Here is a 25,327-nt window from a genome sequence, read left to right on the forward strand (position 1 = left end):
GGAGTCTTATTGCTAATGTCTTGCTTAATATCTTAAAATCTGTGTTGAGCATAGACAGGGGGTGGAATGCTGTGACGGATGCACTTAGTAGTAGTTTTGGGTAGAAGAATAACTGTTGCGCTCCATGTGGTATCTGGGAGAGAGCCCTTCTGCAATGATTCTGCATGCAGTGTCATCAGTCGGGGGAAGGGCCGAAGGTCCGCAAAGTTCTTATAGAACACCGCAGAGCATCCTTCGGGCCCTGGGGTTTTACCTGGCATGGAGTATTATGGTGTGGTACTTCAACCTCCCCTTGTGTTCCTGGGGGTCAACCTCTTTGGATTAATCCTTTTTCTTTCTAAGCTATATTGTATGATGTTACTCATGGAGCAATGAAAAGGGCAAGTCTATTTTTTTCTCACAGCATTTAGACAGTAGAGTGAGCAGATCCTTTGCAAACGTGTCAACAAAATATTCCCTTCCAAGCCTGTGTTTTTTTTAAATATTTGAAACAATTGCATTCTGGAGGATTTTGGCAGTCTTATTAAGCAAATATATTGGTTTATGTTGCTAATTCCTTTCTTAGTATTGAGTCCATACATGAGGCATATGGTTTGCTTCATCCTTATGGCGTAATTCATTTTATGCAAGGATTTAGCAATGAGGAGCTCACTCTCGAAGACCTATCTCAATTCATCTCTTGTATATATTGTGTAATAAAGATGTCATGGTTGAAATGCTAATCTGTCATTTTTACAGATTTCTGAAATTGACAGCTTGATTGAAACAGGGTGATGGAACTTTATTTTAGACAAAAGTTCAAATGTCAAAATACCTTCTCCGTGAAAATGTTTTTGTGGAAAAGGAAATGTTCATTTTAACGGACAGAATGACAAATAGGTAAGAAGGGTAGAGGGATGTGTCTACAGGATAGGGAAGAGTGGATGGAAAAGGGGATATGGTAAGTGGCAAAACGGGAGGGAGAATAAAGTGTTTAAAAAAAAAAAAAAAGCAAAAAAACTAAAGTAAAGCAGGAGGGTGGAGTTATGTGTTTCTGAAGAAAATAATTTCAGGGCAGTGAGGAGTATGTAAACAAGTGAGTAACTTGGGATGGTGAATAAAAGATATGACAAAAGCAGGAAGGATGTGCTTTGGGTTGTTGAAAAAAAAGAGTAAAGAAGTAGCAAAACAGTGTCCTCTTTTTTTTATTTTTTTTACTGGGAATCCAGAAGTCACCTTCCATGTTTGGCAGATACATCCTCTTATGTCATGTGGGTGGGGAGCAGTGATCCTAATTTCCTGCCCACTGGAAGATGGTACTGAAAGGGCAGTGCCCATGATGTGATTAGCCTTGATGTCATCATAAATTACTGAAAAAGAAGATAATCATTGAATCCTGAGGGGGATATGGCAGTTGTACAGCATTGCAATTCTAGGAATGATGATCACTGCTTTATGGTCTGGCTTCTAAATTTGCTCTTATTTTTGGGTCCTCATAACGGAGGTGTATATGTTCTCAAATAGTTCTGTGAATTTTGATGTTAACTGTATTTTATAGCTCAGGAGAGGTAGGAGTAGGCATCAATTAAGATTCTGTCCATACAAGGTGAGGGAGGTAGTTGAAGAGTTTAAGGATGTATTATTGTCATGATTTTGGGTTATACTCTTGATGAATTTGAGCCTCTAAAAATGTCATGCATCAAAGAAAATCAGCCACAAGTTTAAATGTGATTAACGATCTTTCAAGGAAAAAATATGTGGTCTGTCTATAAAGCTCCTGGTTTTAAAGAGTGATAGTATTTGCAATTATTGTTTCAGGATTGTCATTTAGTTAGTATTGAGTGATTATACATTGTTTGTGTTATATTTAGGGACAGGGTAGACAGACTAGCAATCTTATACATTGTATGACCATGGTAAACCACCTTAAATTACACTCCAAAAATGAAGTTTAGAAGATTTGTGTTTGTGAGAATGCTATCTGGTTTATATATTCATACAGGTTCAATAGTGAATATATGTTTATTAGATATTGATAGGTGTGTATTAGGAATGGAGTTGGCCATTTTAAGACTAGAATAAGGGACTATAAATTGTGTGTCAACTTTCAAACAGCAGTACCAGTATCTCAGATTAAATTGCAATTTACATGATATAAATTTGAAAAACCAATAGAGAAATAATTCAGGAGTTTGTCAGCTTCTTAGTAGGAAAGTAAAGTCCACACCAATAAATCATTTTTGAATTAGTTGTGTAAAATATAATATCATGATTCTGTTTTAAAATGATGGTGTATTAATACATTGAACATGCTTGTGTATAAATTCACCTTCTTGAAATCTTGATGGAACTTCATATTTTTATAATAAAATCCTATAAAAATATTTTAGGAAAACTTTCAGAAGATGTACTTCAGTCCTCAGCACAAATATAAGATTACAAATTTGAAGGTGGCACCAAAAAAAAAAAGATTCAAAATGCATTTGGCATTCACATTGGTGATTTACTAGCCCGCTCTTGCCAAATAGAGGGAATGTGAGAAAAGTATTTATTTTTTTATACTAGGAGGCAATGAGGTTTTTGAAGAATTTTCAAAAAGAAGTAAAATTCCCTTTTCTCTTAAAACCGTCTCTAAAGTATTTAACAGAAAGATTTATATAACAGCTTCTCATGGATTATTTTATCTCAATACAGACGCTTACAAAGCGAAAGGAGTGAATGGCCTCCAGTCATCCAAAATAGAAATCTTTCTTGTATTTTCGATCTCCCCTCAAAATATCAGAAGGGAGCAATGATGAATAGTAAGGTATATTTGAGTTAATGCAAGTAGGTAAACCGTTGACTTTCTAAAAATATTGCAAGCATTTTGGAAATAGGATACAAAACTTAGATTAGAGGTATTCAAGAGAAATTGAAACTTGTGGCCTGTATGCAGTATGATAGTTGGACATCTTTACGACCAACTGAATTGGAATATTGTGAAAAATATTAATGGACTTAAAAGGGGATCAAGATTATAACTATTAGTTAATTAAAACCATTTTACATGGATTGGGCAGTCTAATTGATGGCTCATTAATCCATATGTCTAGATTGGCTGACCGGAATATAGGACTTTGGTTGTAAGAAAAGAAACAAACAAAATTGTAAACTTCTTCTTTTTTTTTTTTTCTTTTTTTTTTTCCAGGATTTAGGGATAGTTTGTCTATCTGAAAAATATGCAGGGATTTCTGAGCAGGGATTTGGAGAATCCCTTGATTAAGCAAATAAAATTATTGAAACCAACAAAAAATAGATTTTAGTGGCTTGCTCAAAGAATAGAGAATGCTTTTTGTATAACTGGATTGCCTGAATTATATATATTTGCAATATGATACATAGAGGGTTCATTGAAATAATGCTAGGTCTTTTTGCATTAATTTTACAGAAAGCTTTTTTCTGAATATGATGTCTAAGTTTTACATACAGCAAACACAATTCTACTCTGATGGCCTTTGCATGGGCTATGTATCCAAGAAAAGTAAAAATGATGAATAAATTATGTGAATGTAGTATATGCTGATATTTGGTCATTTAAGGTTCATAGCTTGCAAAACATCAGATTACAGCCCTAGAATTATGCAGATTAATTACATGAAAAGTAAGGACCTGTATCCATTACAAAACAAGTTTGATGCCAAAACTAACCTACATTTTGAGTTTTTAGACAATCAATGGAATGAATGTGTCTTCTATTGAAGAAGAGTTTTAAATGAGTCTTATTAAATATACACATTTTTGTCACTTTATAATATTATTATATCATGATATAAAAATAAGCAGCGGGCGATATCTTTCAGTGCAGAAGGTATAAGATTTTTAAATACCGTGCTTTATTGCATGATCATAGCAGAATTTAATTTCCTAATAATTTTTTTTAAAGTTTACGTTTGTAATAATGTAATTAATCAGTTTATTGTAATTAATGCCAATTTCAGCTTAACCACCATCCGAAATAAAATGATTGGTAACACAATGAGAGACTGCTACAGCTCCTTTGTGAGATGCTGTGGTCACAGAGGCTCAGGTTATCATGTGAAAGGCAATGGGTATACTTGACCTGCTCCATTTTTCATTTCAAAACCATTGAGCGGAGCAAACTAATTGTAGCGATATGTTGGAAACTCCACCACAAATTACTGCTGCACTTCATTGCTATATTGGATAAAACAGATCTTAAGTAAGAATTGAATGTGGAACTCTGGAGCCTGATGTCTATTTCCTCTGACACACAACTTACCAGTAAATGATCAGATGAACTTTTTGATTTTGTATTTACTAGTCAATTATTTGACTTTCTCAATACATTCCTGCTGATGTGTCTAGACATATTAAGACAAAAAACGTTTGTAAAATCCTGAATAACTTTCAGTCCCGTAGGCACTGTTGTCAGCAACTATTCCAGAGCCTTATGTTCAGCATTCCTTTCATTACATAAGATATTACTAAACATTACTCTGTGGCCTGGAGATACAAGTAGACTTTGCAAAACATGGTTGCAAAATTCCTACCAACGACTTTTATCCAAGCTGTGATGCAATCTATTTACCAACGGGTTTCATCACTAAACCTGCATGTGAACATTGCTCTGGCAGTTTTGTTTCTGAATATATTATTGTGCAGTTTACACACAATCCCTTGTTTGTCTTACCTCTGTGTCACACTAACTTAGAACAATTTCTGCTTGTAAGTAAGGAATTATTTTTGGATGACTCTTAACAGGCTTATGTTGTATCTTTTATAGCCACACGCTCCCTTCGTAGGCCCTAACCCAGGTTCATAGAATTACAGCATTTGGGCATTTTGGGCAAAATAAATGCTAATTCCTTCCACAGATAGATATCTGTGGGTGTTGTTCATCCAGAACCTGTCTGTGAAAACTCTAATGTCTACATTGACTAACTAAAATCTGCAACTGAGGATTTTGTTTTAACTAGGTATCCTTCCTCTACGGGTCAGTGTGGTTGTATTTGTTCAGTATCTCTGGATTAAGTGGCAGGCATGAAGATGTGCCTCACTAAATAGCTACTGTCTCATATGTAAAGGCTGCAGAAGACCTTACTTTTGGTATGATATGTCTGCCATATTGGGGCTGTGAATTTCTAGAACTTTATTTTGCCACTTGGCCCCCAGTGGCATATGTAGTGGACTTCGCATCTTTACCCTGATCCACCAAGCCTTCAGTAATCCAAGAACCTCTTTTCTTTTGCCAAAAACCTGGTCTACGACTGTCTTCTGAGAGCCCTGCAATGATCATCAGCATTGTTGTTAAAATTATCTGAACACCCATGGTTCATTTTAGAAGTTCTTTTTAGACCTTAGCTGTCAGACTGTGGCGTTCTCTGCCAGTCTTCAAACTTGCTGTGATATTGCTCTGTCTATGAGAGAATTTAAGATTATTATTTTTTTTTTTTTAATATGTAAGTCCCAAAGAGACAATTTTATGGCAGTGAATTCATCATCATACAAAATTATTCATAGTATCAAGAGGCTTTTGACAATTGAAGAGCGCATTTGTTATAAAATAATAGAACTGGATGCCACACGGGAAATGCTCAATCTGTCTTTGAAATGCTTTGTGACACAGTAGAGACTTTTGCCATCTCTGCATGAAAATGCATTCAATACAATAGAGCTCTTTTGTCAGGTCCTCATTGATATGCATTGGTGATAATACAATTTTTGTTTTTTTACTTAGCTGCAGATGAACTCTTGATAATGCCGCTGTATATGATCAACTAGTAGTAAAACGTTCTAGCTTTCATGAATAAAATGCAAAATGTGCTTCTGTTTTTCAGCTCACTACCTTGGGAAACCTTACACCTTCAAGCACTGTGTTCTTCTGTTGCGACATGCAAGAGAGATTTAGGCCTGCCATTAAGTATTTTGGAGATATCATCAGTGTTGGACAGAGACTGGTGAGTTTTTTTTTTTTTTCTTTTGTTTTTTTCATTTTTTTTTTTTTCACTTTCTTTTGGGGAGGGGGGTTTCTTCCCTACCTCAGTTGTTATTCAGAGGATCTATGAACTAATTGGAGGACATTTTTTAATGTGCTTTATTTTGTTTCCTTCTAGCTCCAAGGAGCTCGCATTTTAGGAATTCCAGTTATCGTCACAGAACAATATCCCAAAGGTCTAGGAAGCACAGTTCAAGAACTTGATTTAACAGGAGCTAAACTTGTGCTTCCCAAAACAAAGTTTTCTATGGTATTACCTGAAGTTGAAGCTGCTTTAGCAGAGATTCCTGGTGTCCGCAGTGTGGTATTGTTTGGAGTTGAAGTACGTAAATAAATCTTGCCATCTAAAACAATGTTTTAAAGTATGTAGAGCATTTACTTAAAATTACTGGTTTTGAAGCATACAAATTCAGATTCTACAAGATTCATGCATTTAAAGTGGCAATTTGCTGACATCCTGTGCCCTAAAATATGATGGGGTATGGTGTTCCCTCCAGGATCAATTTTATTTGGAAGTCCCTGTATCAAACCACTGTACCAGGCAGAGGATTCGAAATAGTGACATGATAACCACTTCAAGTGTCAGAATATTAATTAACATACCAGGACCTTGTGTTTTCTCCTGAAAAAGTGTATTTTGAGAAATGGTGTGCAATACAAAAATTCCTATCCTAAATTCTTACAGTATGTTTAAGTGAATACAACTTAAATGTTTTTCAGAAGTAACTACCATATGTGAAGCAAATTTGTGATGTAAATTTTTTTCATAAAGTAATAAGAGACTGAGTGTAACTGCTGTTTAAGGCAATGGTTAAGTATCAACAGGCAATATGACAATATAAAAAATACTCCTGTTGTATCATTTATTTGTTATGTTGTGTGAAAATTCCACTCTTCCTCGTCTCTATGAAATCTCTCAAAACTGTCTGCTTCACTATAACGTATGCATACGCCTCCATATATCAGACACTGTGTTGTGCTTAGGGGTGAGCAGTAAGTTCTGCTCAGCTGACAGAGTTAACAGAGTTTTTCAAACTCCGTGCTCGCTGGTGTGTGGAGTTTGGCAAAAGAAACTCTGCTATCCCCGCCAGCAGAGCGGAACTCGCCACTGGGAAGAGAGAGCCTACCTGAGGCTTTGTTCTCTGCCAGTCGGCGTCAAGCTGCTGCTGCTGATGGCTCCACCGGCACCAGCTCTGGTTCCAGGCCCCCCCTCCTTTTAATGTCCTCACTGCAGCCAGGGAGTGGGGGGAGGCTCAAGGGGCATTGGGCCAGCCCAGGACATTTACATATGGGTGAGTGGGGTGTGCTTGGGGAAAAAAATAAACTTGAAGTCAGGGCTCCACGGAAAAGCAGAACCTGTCTCCTGACACTCCCTGAACTTTCTCAGAGAGTCTGAGGGGACAGGTTCTTTCCCGTGGAGCTCTGACTGCAAGTTTATTTTTTCCACCGTGCACCGCTGGGCCTGTACATTATTTGCGTATGTGACGGGATGGGGGTCTGTGGTGTGTGGCAGAAAAAAGAAAACTTGCAGTCAGAGCTCCACAGAAGCAAAGCTGCTTCCCCAGAGTTCTGCGCCTGGTAGTACAGTGCGGAGGCCAGTAGGGAGAGCGGAGACCAGGTGAGTAGTCCCCGCCAGAGATGTATGTGTGCCCTGAGAAAGTGCCTAGCCCAGTGGGAAGCAAGTCTAGGTACTTTGTGAAAATACCAGGCTGCTGCTGGTGAGCTGGTTTGCTGCTGCTAGTGCTGGGCCCCAACGAAAGGGTGGTGTGAGGCTGTGTGCACTGTAAGACCGGGGATCCTCCGTAGCAAGTTTATGAAGGAAGGCAGTTGGTGAGGGGAAGTGTACAGTGCCCGATCTCTAGACGTCCGACCCTGCTTAGCATTTCAATGGCCCTCATTACGACCCTGGCGGTTTGTAACCGCCAGGGCCGCTGAACGCGGAGGCACCGCCGGCGGTGCCCCGCGGGGCATTCTGACCGCGGCGGCTCAGCCGCGGTCAGAGAAGGGAAACCCGCGGTCTCCCGCCGGTTTCCCGCTGCCCCCAAGGAATCCAGCTGCGCCGGCTTGGGGATTCCGACTCCCCCTCCCGCCATCCAGTTCCTGGCGGTTCTCCCACCGGGAACCGGATGGCGGGAGGGGGAGTCGCGGGGCCCCTGGGGGCCCCTGCAGTGCCCATGCCAACGGCACTGCAGGGGCCCCCGTAAGAGGGCCCCAAAATGTATTTCACTGTCTGCCTTGCAGACAGTGAAATACGCGACGGGTGCAACAGCACCCGTCGCACCTTCCCACTCCGCCGGCTTTATTACGAGCCGGCATCCTCGTGGGAAGGGAGTTTTTCCCTGGGCTGGCGGGCGGTCTTTTGGAGACCGCCCGCCAGCCCAGGGAAAAACTCATAATACCCTCCGCGGTCTTCTGACCGCGGAGCGGTATTATGGAGGGCGGGATTCTGGCGGGCGGCCTCCGCCGCCCGCCGGAGTCGTAATGAGGGCCAATATCTGGCACATTTTTGGGCAAGCAGGCGGTACTATGATGCACACAAAACTCTGTGGAATTCCACAAAGTTATTTACCAACTCTGCGGAATTCTGCGGAGTACAACTTTGTGTGCTCTGCCCAGCCCTAGTTGTGCTACAGTTCGTTGGCTACAGTTATGCTCACTAAATGAGCAGGTAGGATGGCCTTTCAATAGTGCATGGCTGTTCTTGCTCTGCATCTGTACAGTGTTCTAAATTATTAGTTAGCAAAGACTAAAATATAAATATATATATTATAAATGTTTTATTGATTTTTCAAACCTGTACAGAAACAATAGACACATGTTTAGGATAGTGCTCTCCAGTAAATAAGCATACTAAAGACACCAGTCCAAATAGCACGCTGAACTCTGGCTACAAATAATGAGGCTGCAGGAATGACCACTGAACCATAGAAGTAAGTGCAATGCAGGTACAGGCAGCTATCTTGAGACAGCAGTAGATCCCGACCCACAAGTGGGCTGTGTCTAATTAGTGACACTAAAGCAACTGGGACAGGTATAGGGACAGAGGAATAGGCTGGTGGGCAGTGATTGTGGGAAGGATAGGTCCAGACTCATAAATGAGTGGCAGAAAGTATACAGGAATGGTTCCCGGAAGCATCCTAATACAATTGTTTGTCAAATAGAGGGCTAGACAGTGTCCAGATAATTCATGCACCACAGGGGTCAGCAGGTGCTACAGAGGTGAGAAATTTATGGTGAGGGATTGGAGGGAATTTCATGGTTGGTACCCAGAAACTGTGCCAGTAACTCATCCCATAATGGGTCTACGGGGTGGCGGTTGGTTGGAAGGGGTTGGGGGATGGCGCAGGACTCTAGCTTCCTCTCTGTGTAGTGCCTTGGCCTCTGCCCAGCATGCCACAGCTGCCCCCCAAGCTGTGCTATTTGCTTGGGGTAAGTACTTTTCAGTGCAATGTATTGACATGTTTCGTCAGGGCAGGGGCTAAGTCAGTAAAGCAAGCCACCATTTTATTTGTTCTGGTGCCTCTGAATTCCTAGAGCACCTACCTCCCAAGTGGGTGACTCATGGTTGAGGCAATAGTCGAAATTCCACCCTGCGAGAAGGGGTGAGCTGTGGACAGCCCCACAACATGTGCAAGAGGTCAGCTACAGGAGCTTGGCATCGGGGGCACTCATCCGGGGCCGTCAGGAAGAAGCTGTGTATGTGCTACTGTGAGAGGTAGGCTCTGTGTAGTATATAAAATTGAATCAATAACATCCTGGTATTGCAAGAGTACCTCTGTGGGTATGCTAATGCCCTCTTCCACTGATGAGTATGTAGGACCTGACCAAACTCTGTTTCCCATGTACCCCCAAATTGTTTGAAGGGGGATCTGAATAAGCGTGATCATAGACCGCCAACTGCTGCCCACATCCCAGTGTATAAAGACTGTCCACTAAAGTGTTGGTCAGCGGCTCAGTATCATCCACCCTCCTCTTTTCCCTCAGAAGTGTACGGAGAAAGCCACATATCTGGAATTGTCCCTGGTGTAGTCCATGTTGCTCCACCAGCTCCTCAAATGTGAGGAGGTGATCATTGACAATTGTGCAGTGACCAACAAGGGCGTGAAGTTCCTTCAATGCACTCTGTAATGACTTGAGCTCCTCCCTGGTCCAAATTCTCACCCAGTATAGTAGGGGCCTAAGTCTAGCAAGTCCCCCCCACTCATTTTAGAGTGATGTAAAGAAACATAGGTGTCAAAGGAGTTTTCTTTGGTAGATGGAGTAGCAAATGAACCAACTTGTTTTTGTGTAGAGTAAGTAGGTCTATATTTACATGGCCCCAAATTTTGGCTACCTAAAGGGTGGCTGATTAGGCCTTTAGTCTATACAGTTCTAGAGCTGGGAGCAAGGATCTTGAAGATGTTCCCTGAAATTTCTTATAGATCACCGAGGCTTGATGCTGGGCCAGAGATCTTTTCTGTATGTGGGGAGACCATGATAGTCTACTACACAGGTACTCTAACCCTAATATATGCTCCAGACCTTCTCTGCCCAACAACAGGGCTTGTTTAAATGCCTTTTGGAGTCTAACTTTCATAAATTTCATTTTTGAGATATTAATCTCCAGACCCCAGGTCAAACAGACGGTACTTAAATTCACCAGAAGCTGCTGCAGTTAAGTAGGGGTCTGTGAAATTAGAAGGGTATCATCAGCAAAGATTAATGCTGGCACCCTATGCCCATCTAATTTTAGCACATTAATGTTGTCCTGCAAAAGCCACTGCATCGTTGACATATAAGGAAAAGAGTGTTGAGTCTAATACACACCCCGGCCTCACCCCTTCGCGTATTGGAATTTTGTCAGTTAATTTCCCCTGTGGACCGAATCAAACTTGGGAAAAATTATTAAGGTGGAGGCTTGTAGGTTGGACAAGGGTGGCTTCTGGAACCCCTTTCTCTATTAAACATTCTCAAAGCAGCCCTCTAGGAACTAAGTCGAAGGTTGCCTTGAGAGCAACAAAGGCAACATAAATGTGTCCCTTTCTAAGTCCGGTGTACTTCCAAATAATAATCAGCAACCTAAAAACTTGGTTGATGGTACTAGTCTTAGGCCTGAACCCTGCTTGAAACGGGGTCAAGATTCCCATTTCCTCAATCCAATCATTTAGTTTATTAAGCAGCTGTCTTGCATAAACTTTCTGGAGTGAGTCCAGGAGGCTAATTGGCCTATAATTAGCAGGGTTCCCTCAGTCCTCTTTTTTAAAAATAGGAACAATTTCCGCCCCTTTCCATGTATCTGGGACTAGGGCTCCTGAGGCTATCGTATTGGTGAAGGCGTTATCGTAGTGGACCCGTACAGAATTATCATGACATAAGTCTCCATGAATTTTGTCTAGCCTAGGGGCCTTACCTGGTTTAATAGAGGCAATTGTTTCCCTGGTATCTTCAAGCAAAAACCAAAGGACAAAGTGGGTGTTGCACTGTTGGACTACATAACACTCCTGATTCTATGTGGGCCTGTTTATATAGTGGAGTAAAATGATCTACTCAGAGCCCTGGATTCAGATGATAATCAAGCTGTGGCCCTTGAAGACCTACAGTATTCCCATGAGCAAACATTTTCCAGAACAACCTGTTGTCCCCCCTCTTTGCTGGTACTACTAAGTCACCCAAAAAGGCATTCCCCCCCCATGCATGTTGTGTGGATCTAAACATCTTTCTGTAAAACTCTCAATTTACTAACCTTTTGTATATCCCTGCTTTTAAGTGCATAAACTAGGGCATTTTTAGCTTTGTGACAGTCCTTTGTGTACCGTAGATTGCTTTCCTCACTGTTAGAAATTGGGTTTTTGGTTGGCAGTCAGGTTACCCTCTGTCCAAGCAAGAACCCTCACTCTAGTCAGGGTAAGTCACACACAATCCAAAATCAGCCTATGCCCACCTTCTGGTAGCTTGGCACGAGCAGTCAGGCTTAACTTAGAAGGCAATGTGTAAAGCATTTGTGCAATAAATCATACAATACCATAATATAGCACCACAAAAATACACCACACAGTGTTTAGAAAAATATATAATATTTATCAGGATAATTGTAGGTCAAAACGATCAAAGATGCAATATGAATTTGTAAAGATATCACTAAAAAGTGATATAAAGTGTCTTAAGTCTTTAAAAAGCAAACAAAGTCTCTTTCAAGCACAAAGTACCTGGTTTGGAGTGGGAAATCTCTGCAAAGGGCCGCAGAAGAAGAGATAGTGTGCACGCCGATTTCTCCCCAGCACACACAGACTTGCGTCGTTATTTTTCACGCGGGGAAGTCGTGCGTCGTTTCCTGGCGCGCGGACAGTCTCTTTCTGTGGGTCACGGGATTACCAGATGTCCCGGGGTTTGTGCGTGGATTCTCCTGCTTGTTTTCCGGCTGCGTGTCGTTCCGCAGGGCTGTGCGTCGAAGTTTCGCTCTCGCGGCAGGCATCGCGTCGATTTCCCCTCTGGAAGTTGGGCTGCGTTGTCCTTGCGAGGCCGTGCGTCGAAGTTCCGGTTGCCCCAAAGGCGTTGCGTCGTTCAGCGTCGGTGTGCAGCGATTTTCTCGCCACGGAGCAAGCTGTGCGTCGAAATTTTCGCCGCACGATGAGTCCAAATGAAAAATCGAAGTCTTTTTGGCCCTGAGACTTCAGGGAACAGGAGGCAAGCTCTGTCCAAGCTCTTGGAGAGCACTTTTACAGCCAGACAAGAGTTCAGCAAGGCAGCAGGGCAACAGCAAGGCAGCAGTCCTTTGTAGAAAGCAGTCAGGTGAGTCCTTTAGGCAGCCAGGCAGTTCTTCTTGGCAGGATGCAGGTTCTGGTTCAGGTTTCTTCTCCAGCAAGTGTCTGATGAGGTAGGGCAGAGGCCCTGTTTTATACTAAATTGTGCCTTTGAAGTGGGGGTCACTTCAAAGAGTGTCTAAGAAATGCACCTGGTCCCCTTTCAGTTCAATCCTGTCTGCCAGGGTCCCAGTAGGGGGTGTGGCAATCCTTTGTGTGAGGGCAGGCCCTCCACCCTCCCAGCCCAGGAAGACCCATTCAAAATGCAGATGTGTGCAAGTGAGGCTGAGTACCCTGTGTTTGGGGTGTGTCTGAGTGAATGCACAAGGAGCTGTCCACTAAACCTGGCCAGATGTGGATTGAAAGGCACAGAAAGATTTAAGTGCAAAGAAATGCTCACTTTCTAAAAGTGGCATTTCTAGAATAGTAATATTAAATCCGACTTCACCAGTCAGCAGGATTTTGTAATACCATTCTGGCTATACTAAATATGACCTTCCTGCTCCTTTCAGATCAGCAGCTGCCACTTCAACAATGTTTGAGGGCAGCCCCAATGTTAGCCTATATAGGGAGCAGGCCTCACAGTAGTGTAAAAACGAATTTAGGAGTTTTACGCTACCAGGACATATAACTACACAGGTACATGTCCTGCCTTTTACCCACACAGCACCCTGCTCTAGGGGTTACCTAGGGCACACATTAGGAGTGACTTATATGTAGAAAAAGGGGAGTTCTAGGCTTGGCAAGTACTTTTAAATGCCAAGTCGAAGTGGCAGTGAAACTGCACACACAGGCCTTGCAATGGCAGGCCTGAGACAAGGTTAAGGGGCTACTGAAGTGAGTGGCACAACCAGCGCTGCAGGCCCACTAGTAGCATTTAATCTACAGGCCCCAGGCACATATAGTGCATTCTACTAGGGACTTATAAGTAAATTAAATAGCCAATCATGGATAAACCAATCAATAGTACAGTTTACACAGAGAGCATATGCACTTTAGCACTGGTTAGCAGTGGTAAAGTGCCCAGAGGTCAAAAGCCAACAACAACAGGTCAGAAGAAATAGGAGGAAGGAGGCAAAAACTTTGGGGATGACCCTGTCAAAAAGCCAGGTCCAACACTCACTATGAGTCTTGAACAAATTTTCACTGGTAAGGATTTGGTCAAGATCATTTTCAGGGATTCGACTAGCTCCATATGTATATCTGCTATGAAACTGGTACAGTTCCTGGATCATCTTCTGATAGGCCTTCACCAAAGTGATATATAGTTCAGTTAAAATCTCTGTGTCCCAGGACTGAAGGCCATTTAATTGATCTACGAGTATTCCCTATTACTGGGGTAAAAATTGACTGTCTAAAGGGGGAGGGGACATTAGTCCAACCATTTAAGATTTTAGCATGCAGGGGACAGTGGTCACTATCCTCCCTATGTCCCTCCTTGAAATCCACCAACATATCCCAAATTGATGTGGTAATCAAAATATAATCCAATTTGAATGATGACTGGACTTTTCTAAATGTAGGGGCTCCCTGCCTATCGGAGTCAGATCTACCATTACATGCTCTCAACCCATTAGATGACATGAAGCGAAATGCCTGCATAGCAGCCACTGAGCTTGGGACAGAATGTTTAGAGGTGAGAGAGGGTATGCTCCAACACTCATCCTCCTCCTCAAGAATCAAATCATACCCATATATGGGTTCAAAGTTTATATTAAGACCCCCCCCCCCCCCCTATAATGATCAGGTCCTTGGAATTAATTAGGTGGAGGGCAGCCAAATTAGGGGATTCTGCGCTCCTACTTCTATGCCTGTAATAAACATTATACAAATACATGCTTAACCCTTCGGGTAAGTGAATCTTTAGGCCCAGGATGTCTAATGAGTCGAGGTCAAGAGTAACAATATGCAAATTTAAATGTGCTCTTACCCAGATCAAAAGACTTCTCCCCCCCACCACCACCAAAAGGCCTACCATGGACAGATGGTACAGCGTGTATGTAATATGTAGTATAACCCAATTTGTGTAAAGGTTCCATAGTCCATGTCTCTTGGAACAAACACACATCAAATTGGTCAATATATTCCATACAGTCCATTGCTAGAAGGGTGAGCTTAAGTCCTGTAATAGTCCAATAGAGAATATTATTTACTCCATCATGTATAGCTTTTTGTCTGTTGTGGAGAGAATCTGCTCCCAGGCCCACCTGGTGCTGAGATGTGATTGAAAATTAGGTCAAATCAGATAGGTGGAACTCTGGTTTTTCTATTCCAAACAAAGGCAAAAGGGATAATATAAAAGAATCCAAGCCATCCATTCGTTCATCCGGTCTTAAAGCTAGACCAGCACCTCCGGCTGAAGTATTGGTCAGAGAGGGGACTGCTGGAAATTAGCAAAAATCCTCATTTATAGAGTCTGAATATTGTTCCACTGTAGCAATCTGGTTTGCCTCGTCTTCTATGAGCCCTGATTTCGATATATGCCCTTCATCATTAATCCTGGGCATCCAAAGATGTTAATGGCTCAAAGTGATTATTGGTTGATATGTTAAAGATTGTGTGGCCAGTAGAGCCAGTGGATCTCTCACAGCAGTTTACTGGTCTATTTGGGATTAAGGGTGGTAGCTAAGGCCTACAAAAATAACCTAAGGGAGTGCTTTTATATTCCCTGATGTAAAAGGCAGGTCACCTAAACTCCTTAAAAGCAAGCCTACCTACCTGGGAGTTTTAAAATTCACCAAAACACAATCCACTTCACTGTCCTTTGGGTGGATACCAAGCCATGGTTTTTTTTTGTACTGAGATAATATCTTGGGTTATATATAAGGGGCATCCTGAATTCATTTTATCCAGTGCAGGGACTTTCTCAGAGATGGCTTTCAATTGTTCCAGATGGGATTTCAGGGAAGTTCATAAGGATGAGTAATGGAGAACGCTCTTGGGGGAGCTGAGGGTACTTCACCACAACATTCCCACTTTTAGTATTTAAACGGGACTGGGTTAGTCTACTATCTATCTGGCATTACCCAGCTAATTTTGGAGATGCCGCTCCCAGTTGCTCAATGGATCTGTGCCTTTTTGTGTTTTCATGCTAGCAAGTGCTCAGTGAAACTGTAGGGGGCTTAGAGCACACCTGAATCTGATGCACAGGGGAGGTAGATGGCTCAGAGACAGGTGAAGGACTATTGCCACTTGTTACAGGTGGTGGTGGGTTTAAGACCAATATTTTTTTTTAATCCATATTATCAAGTCGGGTCGTTAATGGGGCTATTTCCGTTTTTAAAACCTCTTTGAATTGGCTTACACAAGCCTCTATTAACTTGCCAATGAGATTAGGAGTATGACCCATAAGAGCCTCCATCTAACATACAAGGAAACTCATTACACTGACCTGCTATATCCCTTAGGAGAGCTGGTGAGGTAGTGGGAGATGGAGTAGGGGCCTTTGTTCGCTTCCTTAGTTGTTTCTTGCAAGGTACCTTCCTAGTTTTTGTAATGGGAGTAGGAGTTGATGGATTACTATCTTTTATCAGAGAATCTTTTAAATGGGGCACAGAAGATGATTTTAAAGGAAGGCTAGATTTAAACAAAAGATCTTGAGTCGAGGGAGGGACAATTTCTCATTTTGGGGAGGCATCAGTTAACAAGGGGGGGACCCAAGGAGAGCCTGGGTTTAAAGATAGCCTCCTTTCTGACAGGGTGATCTCAGTGGATACTACACCAATTGCCCTCTCTAGCATGCGGTTAATAAAAGTAAACTTCTTTGCCAGGGTGATGGATGAGGTCCCCCTGTTAGAAGTTTTTTCCCCATCCTCCACCCACAAACCTCACAATTAGCCCAGTTAGTGACTCCTGTTATCAAGGGTGCACTGAAAATCTAAAAGAAAACATAAATGTAAGGAAGAAAAGAAAAAGGGAAAATAATAAAAGGAAATAAAACAAAATCAAGAAGAATGGCTCAGCCCGGCTTCTTACAGGCTAAGACGGGCACCCCGGTGTTACCTGTCGCATTATGTATCGCTTGTGGGCAGAACCAGGTGGAGATGATACTGCAGACTACCTCCTGGGGTCCTGGAGCAGTAGGGGCACTGTAGTCTTGCTGGGCAGCCTTCCCTCAGTCTTGCATCCCTTAACTGACCGGTAAGACACGCTTCACTTAAGCTTATGGGCACAATCCCTCCTATGCCCACTAGAGCAGCCAAGCAACTCTTTACCCACATTCTTAGCCAATCAGAGGGAGCCCACAGTATAAGGAATGTTCTCCCTTCAATACTTCAATCATGTCGGGAGGAGCCAACGGGCACTAATTAAGTTAAAGCAATCAGTGCTTTGTCCCTGCTCCACAGACAGTACTGAAAATGATGCCAGGCCTGAAGTGGATGAATTACGAGGCTGTAAAGAAGAGTGCCACCCGAGCCAACAAATGGTGAGCAGTGCATAGTAATCACACAATTCATTGACATACCACTAACTGACATGCTTGCCTTGTTAACATTGTTTTTAAGTATGTTGAAACGAAGAAAGGCACCTGTAGTTGTTCAGAATAACAAGCAACTTCATCAAACCCAGCAACAACCTAACAGTAGATTTTAAATCCAGGCTCTCTAAAAGAACATAGAAGGCTTGATCCTCCACACCTCCCATCCAATGCCCATCAAATATAATTGCAAAGAAAGTCAGGACTGCATTGCTAAACTATTTTTTAAACAGCTGTATTGCAAGTATATTTTAACCCCTTGGGATCCCGGTACGAGCTGGTCTTGTCCTCGGCCAAAGTTCCTGTGTGCCGAGGACGAGACCAGCTCATCCTGCACCTGGCCCACGGGGAGAGCGCTGTCACTCCCCCTGTAGTCTTCCCACCCACACCCTCCATCAGGGATGGAAGGGGAATTGCTTCCTCTTCCACCCCCGACACCCCCACCCCCCATGACATCTATTGACGTCAGCGCTGATCTCATCAGAGGTCACCTCCCATCACGCTGGAAGCTCAGCTTCCAGCACGATTGGAAGAGAAATTCAAAGCATTTTTCTTCCGACCGGGAGGTGGGGGCAGGCAGAGGCATTAAAGGAGAGGAAAGGCCTTTCCTTTCATGCCTCTGTAAGCATTTCTGCAGCCAGATCGTGAAATCACACATTTTCCCCACATTCTTATGATGGAACCTTGAGGAATCCACAAAATTCCTACCACCCAGCATTGTTGCATTAATACGGATAAAAATTCTGCCCCACTTGTCAGACAATTTTTTTTTTTTCCAAACTGCCCTTTTGGACCCACTTTGGTTCCCCCTCAATTTTGACATGTTTTTAGCTCTTCTCTGTCACAGGCTCTTGGCCCACCTACATAAGTGAGGTATCATTTTTATCGGGAGACTGAGGGGAACGTTGGGTAGTAGGAAATTTGTGCCGGTGCAGTGATCCCACAGAGAAATGTGGGGGGAAAATGTTTTATTTTTTTATTTTTTATTTTTCTTTGCTTTTGCTAAATTTGAGGTTTGCTGAGCATTCTGTGTTTTAAAAAAAAAAAAAAAAAAAAACACTGGGGGATCCACGCAAGTCACAACACCTCCCTGGACTCCTTCGGTGTCTAGTTTTCAGAAATGTTTGGGTTTGATAGGTTTCCCTGATGGCTGCTGAGCCCAGGACCAAAAACGCAAGTGCCATACCCAACACCCTGCCCCACCCGCAAAAACAGGTAGTTTTGTAATTGATCATTTTGATGTTTCCACGTAGTGTTTTAGGGCATTTCCTGTCGCAGGCACTAGGCCTACCCACAGAAGTGAGGTACCATTTGTATCGGGAGACCTGTGGAAATGCTGGGTAGAAGGAAGCTAGTGGCTGCCCTCAAATTCCAGAACATTGCAGCACCAAAATGTGAAGAAAGTGATTTTTTGTTTTTTTGTGCAAAATTTTGAGGTTTGCTAAGGATTCTGGGTAACAAAACTTAGTGAGATTACCACAAGTTACCCCATCCTGGGTTCCTCTAGGTGTCTAGTTTCAGAAATGCCCAGGTTTGCTAGGCATTCCTAGGTGCTGGATGAGCTAGAGACCAAAATCCACAGCTTGGCAGTTTGCAAAAAACAGGTCAGTTTTCTTTGGGGAAAATGTAATGTGTCCACGTTGTGTTTTGGAGCATTCCCTGTCGCGGGCACTAGGCCTACCCTCACAAGTGAGGTACCATTTTTATCGGGAGACTTGGGGAAATGCTGAGTGGAAGGAAATTTGTGGATCCCCTCAGTTTCCAGAACTTTCTATCACCGAAATGTGAGGAAAAAGTGTTTTTTTTTTTTTTTTTGCCAAATTTTGAGGTTTGCAAAGGATTCTGGGTGACAGAACCTAGTGAGAGCCCCATAAGTCCCCCCCATCCTGGATTCCCCTAGGTGTCTAGTATTTAAAAATGCAGAGGTTTTGTAAGTGTCTGCTGAAGTAAAGGCCAAAATCCATATCTAGTTACTTTCCAAAAAACACTAAAGATTTCAATGCAAAAATGTGATGATTCTATGGTGCGTTTCCTGTCGCGGGGCACTTGGCCTACCCACACAAATGAGGTACCATTTTTATTGGGAGACTTAGAGGAACACAGAATAGAAGACAAGTGTTATTGCCCCTTTTCTTTCTCTACATGTTTTCCTTCCAAATGTAAGACGGAGTGTTTAAAAAAAAATAATAATAATAATAATAAAAAGTCTATTTGAGAAATGCCCTTTAATTCACATGTTAGTATGGGGACCCCGGAATTCAGAGATGTGCAAATAACCACTGCTTCTCAACACCTTATCTTGTGCCCATTTTGGAAATACAAAGGTTTCTTTGATACCTATTTTTTCCTCTTTATATTTCTCCAAATTAATTGCCGTATACCCGGTATACGATGAAAACCCATTGCAAGGTGCAGCTCCTTTATTGGCTCTTGTACCTAGAGTTTTTGATGAACCTACAAGCCCTACACATCCCTGCAACCAAAAAAGTCCAGCAGACGTAACAGTATATTGCTTTTAAAAATCTGACATCACAGGAAAACATTACAGAGTAAAACGTGGAGAAAAATGGCGGGTTTTTTTTTTTTTTTTTTGTTTTTTTTTACCTCAGTTTCAGTATTATTTTAACCAAACAAAAGCTTCTAATTTAGTAAGCAGGGCACCACAGAGGAGAGATTCTAGGTAGCTGGAGAGCTACTAATAGCTCCCGAACTACTCATTGGAAAAGCTTTGTGTAGACTTACATTTCTCTATTCCTTTCTTTTAAATCAGGGAGTAGAGCCACCTACAGCATGATTTAGAAGTGTAAAGATACTACTTGTAACTCTGCACACTTTGACTAATACCTCCTTTTGGGGAAAAAATAGGGCAAATAATTAAGATTATTGGACTTAACATTAAACTATTTTTATATATATTTGTTTTAAGTCAGCAAATTAAATTTGTGTTAAAATGTAATTGAAATATATTTATTTTTGACTTATTTTTAAAATGTAATTGTAAAATAACACCCTCCCTGACTTGTTTTTTTTGTATTTAATATGTTGTAAATTTTGTTAAGTTTTGTATTATTATAAATTATTTTTTGATAAAACCTTTACGTGTTCTAATCACACAAAAATATAATGTGTTAACAAACACAAACACATATATACGTATATATAGTATCCTTAACATATTAAAATGATTAACTCAGCATTATGTCCTGTGGGATGTTATTTTTTCCCCCATCTCTATCATTTTCTATGCGAGTGTGTTACTATACTTGTGAGTGGCCAAGGGTGGTGATTTGCTAATCCCAAGGCTAGGCTGAAGTAAACGTGAGCCATTTAGGGCTGTAGTAAATTTAGAAATGTAGGTTCTGAATAGCAATGACCTTACTTCTTTGTAGGTGTGTTTGTATTAACATGTCCCTCCCTTACCAATTCCTTACATTTCCCTGAACCTCTCATTTAATAGTACATATTCACAATTTTCCATCCTCTGCCCCTTTTCCATCCCTCATTTACTACAAAAATGTACATGTGTGCGGAGATCTCCACACAGAAAAGATGGGAGTGGCAGAGGCAGAGCTTTCTAGCCGCAGGTTTGTGAATTTCATTTTGTAGTAGGCGATTGGTACTAATATATTTCTACTTTACGTATTACAAAATTTAGTTTGTGAATTGCACCCTCGGTGTTTATATTTCTTTTTTTATTTATAAATGTTTTTGGACTACATGAGGCTGGTGAGATACAAAAGGCTGTTTCTAAGCAAGACCTAAAAAACTGATTTACTGTATTTGCATCTATCTTTTACACAGGTTCCTGGTTTAAACTGTAAACTCTGTATTTTGCTGTTGATAATGAAATATGGTTGTAACAATAACAGGCAGAGTCCTTTGCATGCCTATTTGGCGGTGCAAGGCATTGCTATGATATTTTTCATGTTATTTCAAGACCTTGACTCAAAGGTTTCTTTCGTTCCAGACACACGTATGTATTCAACAGACCGCACTGGATTTGCTTGGAAGAGGAGTGGAGGTTCACATTGTGGCTGATGCCTCATCTTCGAGAAGTATGATGGACAGAATGTTTGCACTAGAGGTAACGTATCACATGGTGCTAATGAGATTAGCACAGTTTATTAGGATCATTAATTTTCACAATGGACAACTGAGCAATTAAATAATCCTTTTTATATTATTTTTATTATTGATGTTGAAGGTGATCGATAATGATATTGTACAGTGCAAAGAATGTTGCCTATTAATAAAGAATAGAATCATATTACTTATTACCTATGTTTCTGTAAAATAAAATAGCTGTTTTAAAATTGTGAAAGTTGAAAGGTAAAGTATCAGATTTGCTAATGTAGTTGTCAGTTAAACATGAATAATTTAGTACAATGTGGACTATTTACTAAACTTCTCTAACCAAAATGGTGTAACATAAGACGCTTGTAAGGAACAGTCTTAAGTCCTTGGCTTGGGATTTTCTTAAAACTATGCGTGTTATCAAAGCCCTATGTGTGTCTGTTTCACACATTGAGTAAAATGCGTCAACATTGGGGTAGAAATAGGGCACATTTTAATTAAATTTACAAATCCTTTCTTTTCTCAGTTCACTCTACTTTATCCCAACACATCCATTGGTTCCGTCACTGCCCCCTGGTCATGTACCCCACAATTAGAAATATAAGTGCCCATTCTTTGCTTTCTGTAGTAATTGAGTGTGGACCTTGCAAATGCCATTTAAGTGTGCGGATAAGTGTGCAATATGTTAAATGTATAGAGAGGTAACTGATTAGGGAATCAGAATGTTTGTCTGGGGATAGTGGTAGAAGGCCCTTTTTCTTGATGTGAACTGACTCGGTTTCCACAAGGCCTAAATACTCAAAACCCTCAAAATGAAAAGATTTATGTACAAGAATCCCTGGCTTTCGTTTGGTAGCATGTGATGCATGTGCAGCAATTAGCTAAACAACAATACAACTAAAAATAATGATGTTTAATTGTCTACACTAGTTCAGTTAACATTACACTTTAATAATAACAATTTTAAAAAAATAAGGTAATTAATTATTGGTGATAATTTGCAACTGTATTCATTATCGCTAAAGGTCTGATACTTTTGTGTCTCTATAATTTATAGCAACAAATAGGGGTTCTGTGTGTGGGGAGGGATGTGTAAGTGCATGCTTGTCTAAGGCCTTTTACCGTAATTTTCTCCCTCACTAGGCCTGCCCTCAATACTGATCTGTCAGATTAATTAGTAGTGAAAATAATATTAACTTAGTTAGGTCAATTACAGTAAGCAGGCTTTTCATCCCATGCGTATTGTGTGCAGCCTCCATTGTTCAGTTATTTTACTCCAGTATATCAAGCGTTAATCTGCATAAGTTTGGAACTGATATTCAGATGTCTGATCACAATATCGTGCCAGTGTTGAGCTACTGAAAGGTTGCAAAAGCCAGTCAGCATTTGTTACTTTTCTTTTCCTCTCTAATTTGGTGATAGAATGAGGTTTTTAGCCTGCATATTAGCTCATATTTGCTAGCTCACTGTTCTTCTTTGTCCATTTTTTGCAGCGCCTTGCCCGAAATGGGATTATAGTTACCACCAGTGAAGCAGTACTTCTGCAGTTGGTAGCTGATAAAGACCATCCAAAATTCAAAGAAATCCAAAATCTCATTAAAGCGAGCGCTCCAGAATCGGGACTCCTTTCCAAAGTTTAGAAAAGATGACAGGATCTCACTAGAGTGGAACTCCTAGTGAACATCAAGCGAGAACTAAAACGTACACGACATTGGAAGACTTGGTGGTCTATACTACTGTTATTGAGGTTTTCTGATGTACTTTATTCAAAGACAAGACTGTTCTCTGTAGTCATTCTCTAATTGTCAAAGATTTTGTAAGTGGAACCTTGTAGTTTTCCAGTGTTTACTGTAATTCATTTGAAGCTAGTCAACGGATGTGCCTGTCCAATGTCTGTGCTGTACCATGTCATTGTAACACAACTTGGCACACACATATCAGTTTTTGTAGCCCTTTTTAACACTCTGTGGTTTGTAAAGTATTTTTGAGTACACATAACTATCCTTGTTTTTTCTTTCTTTAGCTCTTGGGTGCCTGGAAGGTTATGTAGGTTTGTAGAGTAATATAAAAATAAATTTAATGGTAGACTGTGTACCCTGAAGTCACTTTTTGGGATGTGCGAAGGACACTGTGTCCCGCTGACCGCATATGCAAACTACATGACTTAGTGTGTATGAAATAAAAAATATTTATTCAATAATTGGTCTCTTTTAATTTTCAGTATGTATCTTTTTCGCACAGTTCTGTCTAGACAGGCAGACCCCTAATGCTCGGTTTCTTTCGTAACTTTCCCTGGTCTGGGTGGCAGACAGTCATTCGGAAAATACCTAAAACTGTGACCATTAAAAGGGTGTGCCTGCGACATTTTGGAGTCCTCAGCACCATACATGTAAACTGCATTTATGCAGATAAATGAAAAAGTATTTTGAAAACCTATTTATTAGTGAGGTGACAGTGTTTATGATTTAAAATGACATAAAGCCGTAGGGTATGTCAGGGTGCTGGTTAGCCCTGTAGTGAACTGCTGAACCTTGCATTATAATTTTAAAGAAATCATTTAGAAATTAAACTGCAAGCATATTTTAATTGGCAGATGTTTTTACAGCATTAATGTTTGTTCTGATAGACCACAAGTTTTACTAGTGTACTTAAAAAAGCGCTGTAGATCAGATTACATTTTCTTTTGATGATTGCTTCCAGCAGATCAGGCAGACCGAAACGATTGCAGGTCTGCTCAGACCAATGACTTTCTAATCCTGTTTTAATGTTCTTTAGCTCAGTCGCCTCGTCCAACTAGAAAGAATCATTAATGGGGATGGAACTGCAATGCCCCAATCGGAATAACTCACTAATCCACAAAATTGTTAATCCGATCGTACTCTGGGATTGGTGCTCAGCGAAGCGATAATGGTGCAAGACAATGCTGCATTCCAAATGATGGCCACATTGCTAGAATTCAGCAGAGAATGAAATTCAGTGTTTCATTAAGTGGCACAGAAGACTAGACCGGGCCTAAACTTGTGTACTGGACAGTTCACAAAAACGCCATCTTTTCGAGCTTCAGCAGTACTTTAAATCCAGGTCCGGGGGTGGGGGGGGGGGGGGGGCAACAGAGGCCCCCTGCAGACCATAAAGCGCGGGGTGGGATACCAGTTCAGCCCAAGACCACTGAATGTCTTTGAGTTAGTTATGGGAGACTTTGGAGCTCTTTCCACGTTCTGCGGGGGGCACTTCCCATTCTTACTAACACTGCCAAGTCATAGCTATTTTTCTCACTTGAGTTCACCATGTTTCTTGTTCAAACAGTCACCTGTCGTCACTTTCAACAACAAAATCGTATATGGAGTCAAAATTGTTACTTTTACATGAAAAGTATATCCTTCGTACGAAAACATTGACGTTTTTGGATAAGAGCGTTGTTTCTGATTTGTACAACTGCTGTCCCCTCATATTTCAATCTGTACAATGGCTCTCAAAGACTCATTCTTGGTGGTCCTTATATTTTCTTCTATGTACTTTTATGTTCACTGCAAATAAAATGTATTTTTAAAATCTTGGTGTTGAATATTTTTGTGTAGTAGAAAACAAAACATTTAAATGTGTGAAAGGTTGTCTGAGCCCTAGTGTGAAGTAGTAGCTTTGCAATGTTTAGGTACTCTGCTACCCGAGGATTGCTTACCTGAATTTACTGCCCTGTAACATTAACTATTCATACCTCCCAATATCAGCAGGTGCCGTATTCTTTTGTGTTCACTCGGTATTCTTTTGTGTTCTTAGACCAAGCCCATCACCGGTCTTGATGCGACCCATATGTATATTTTTGCAGGCTTATCCAAGTAAGTCTCTGTTGGCGATTGTTCTAATAAACGGCACCAACCGCTCCTGGATACTAGTCTCATATCACTGTTTCTGAGATGTCTGACCTTCCTACCTCTCTCTTTCCCCCCCCCCCCCCAATAATAAAATAATCCACAAGCCAGTTCATTGGGAACCCTGGCGCTAACTACTGAAGCGGGTGTCGGT

The 25,327-nt window shown here is 41.2% G+C and overlaps 1 protein-coding gene across 1 annotated transcript in view; it reads left to right on the plus strand.

The window, feature by feature from the left end:
* The window catches only part of ISOC1 (isochorismatase domain containing 1), a 104,624-nt gene extending 79,768 nt beyond the window's left edge, over window positions 1-24,856 (plus strand). The window contains exons 2-5 of the mRNA XM_069227291.1: window positions 5,817-5,936; window positions 6,093-6,296; window positions 21,198-21,314; window positions 22,798-24,856. Of these exons, the coding sequence (XP_069083392.1) occupies window positions 5,817-5,936; window positions 6,093-6,296; window positions 21,198-21,314; window positions 22,798-22,944 (588 nt within the window). The 3' untranslated portion in view covers window positions 22,945-24,856. The remainder of the gene's footprint in view (window positions 1-5,816; window positions 5,937-6,092; window positions 6,297-21,197; window positions 21,315-22,797) is intronic.
* Window positions 24,857-25,327: the final 471 nt, after the last annotated feature.

This window comes from Pleurodeles waltl, chromosome 1_1 (assembly GCF_031143425.1).
Source record: "Pleurodeles waltl isolate 20211129_DDA chromosome 1_1, aPleWal1.hap1.20221129, whole genome shotgun sequence".
NCBI lineage: Eukaryota > Metazoa > Chordata > Amphibia > Caudata > Salamandridae > Pleurodeles > Pleurodeles waltl.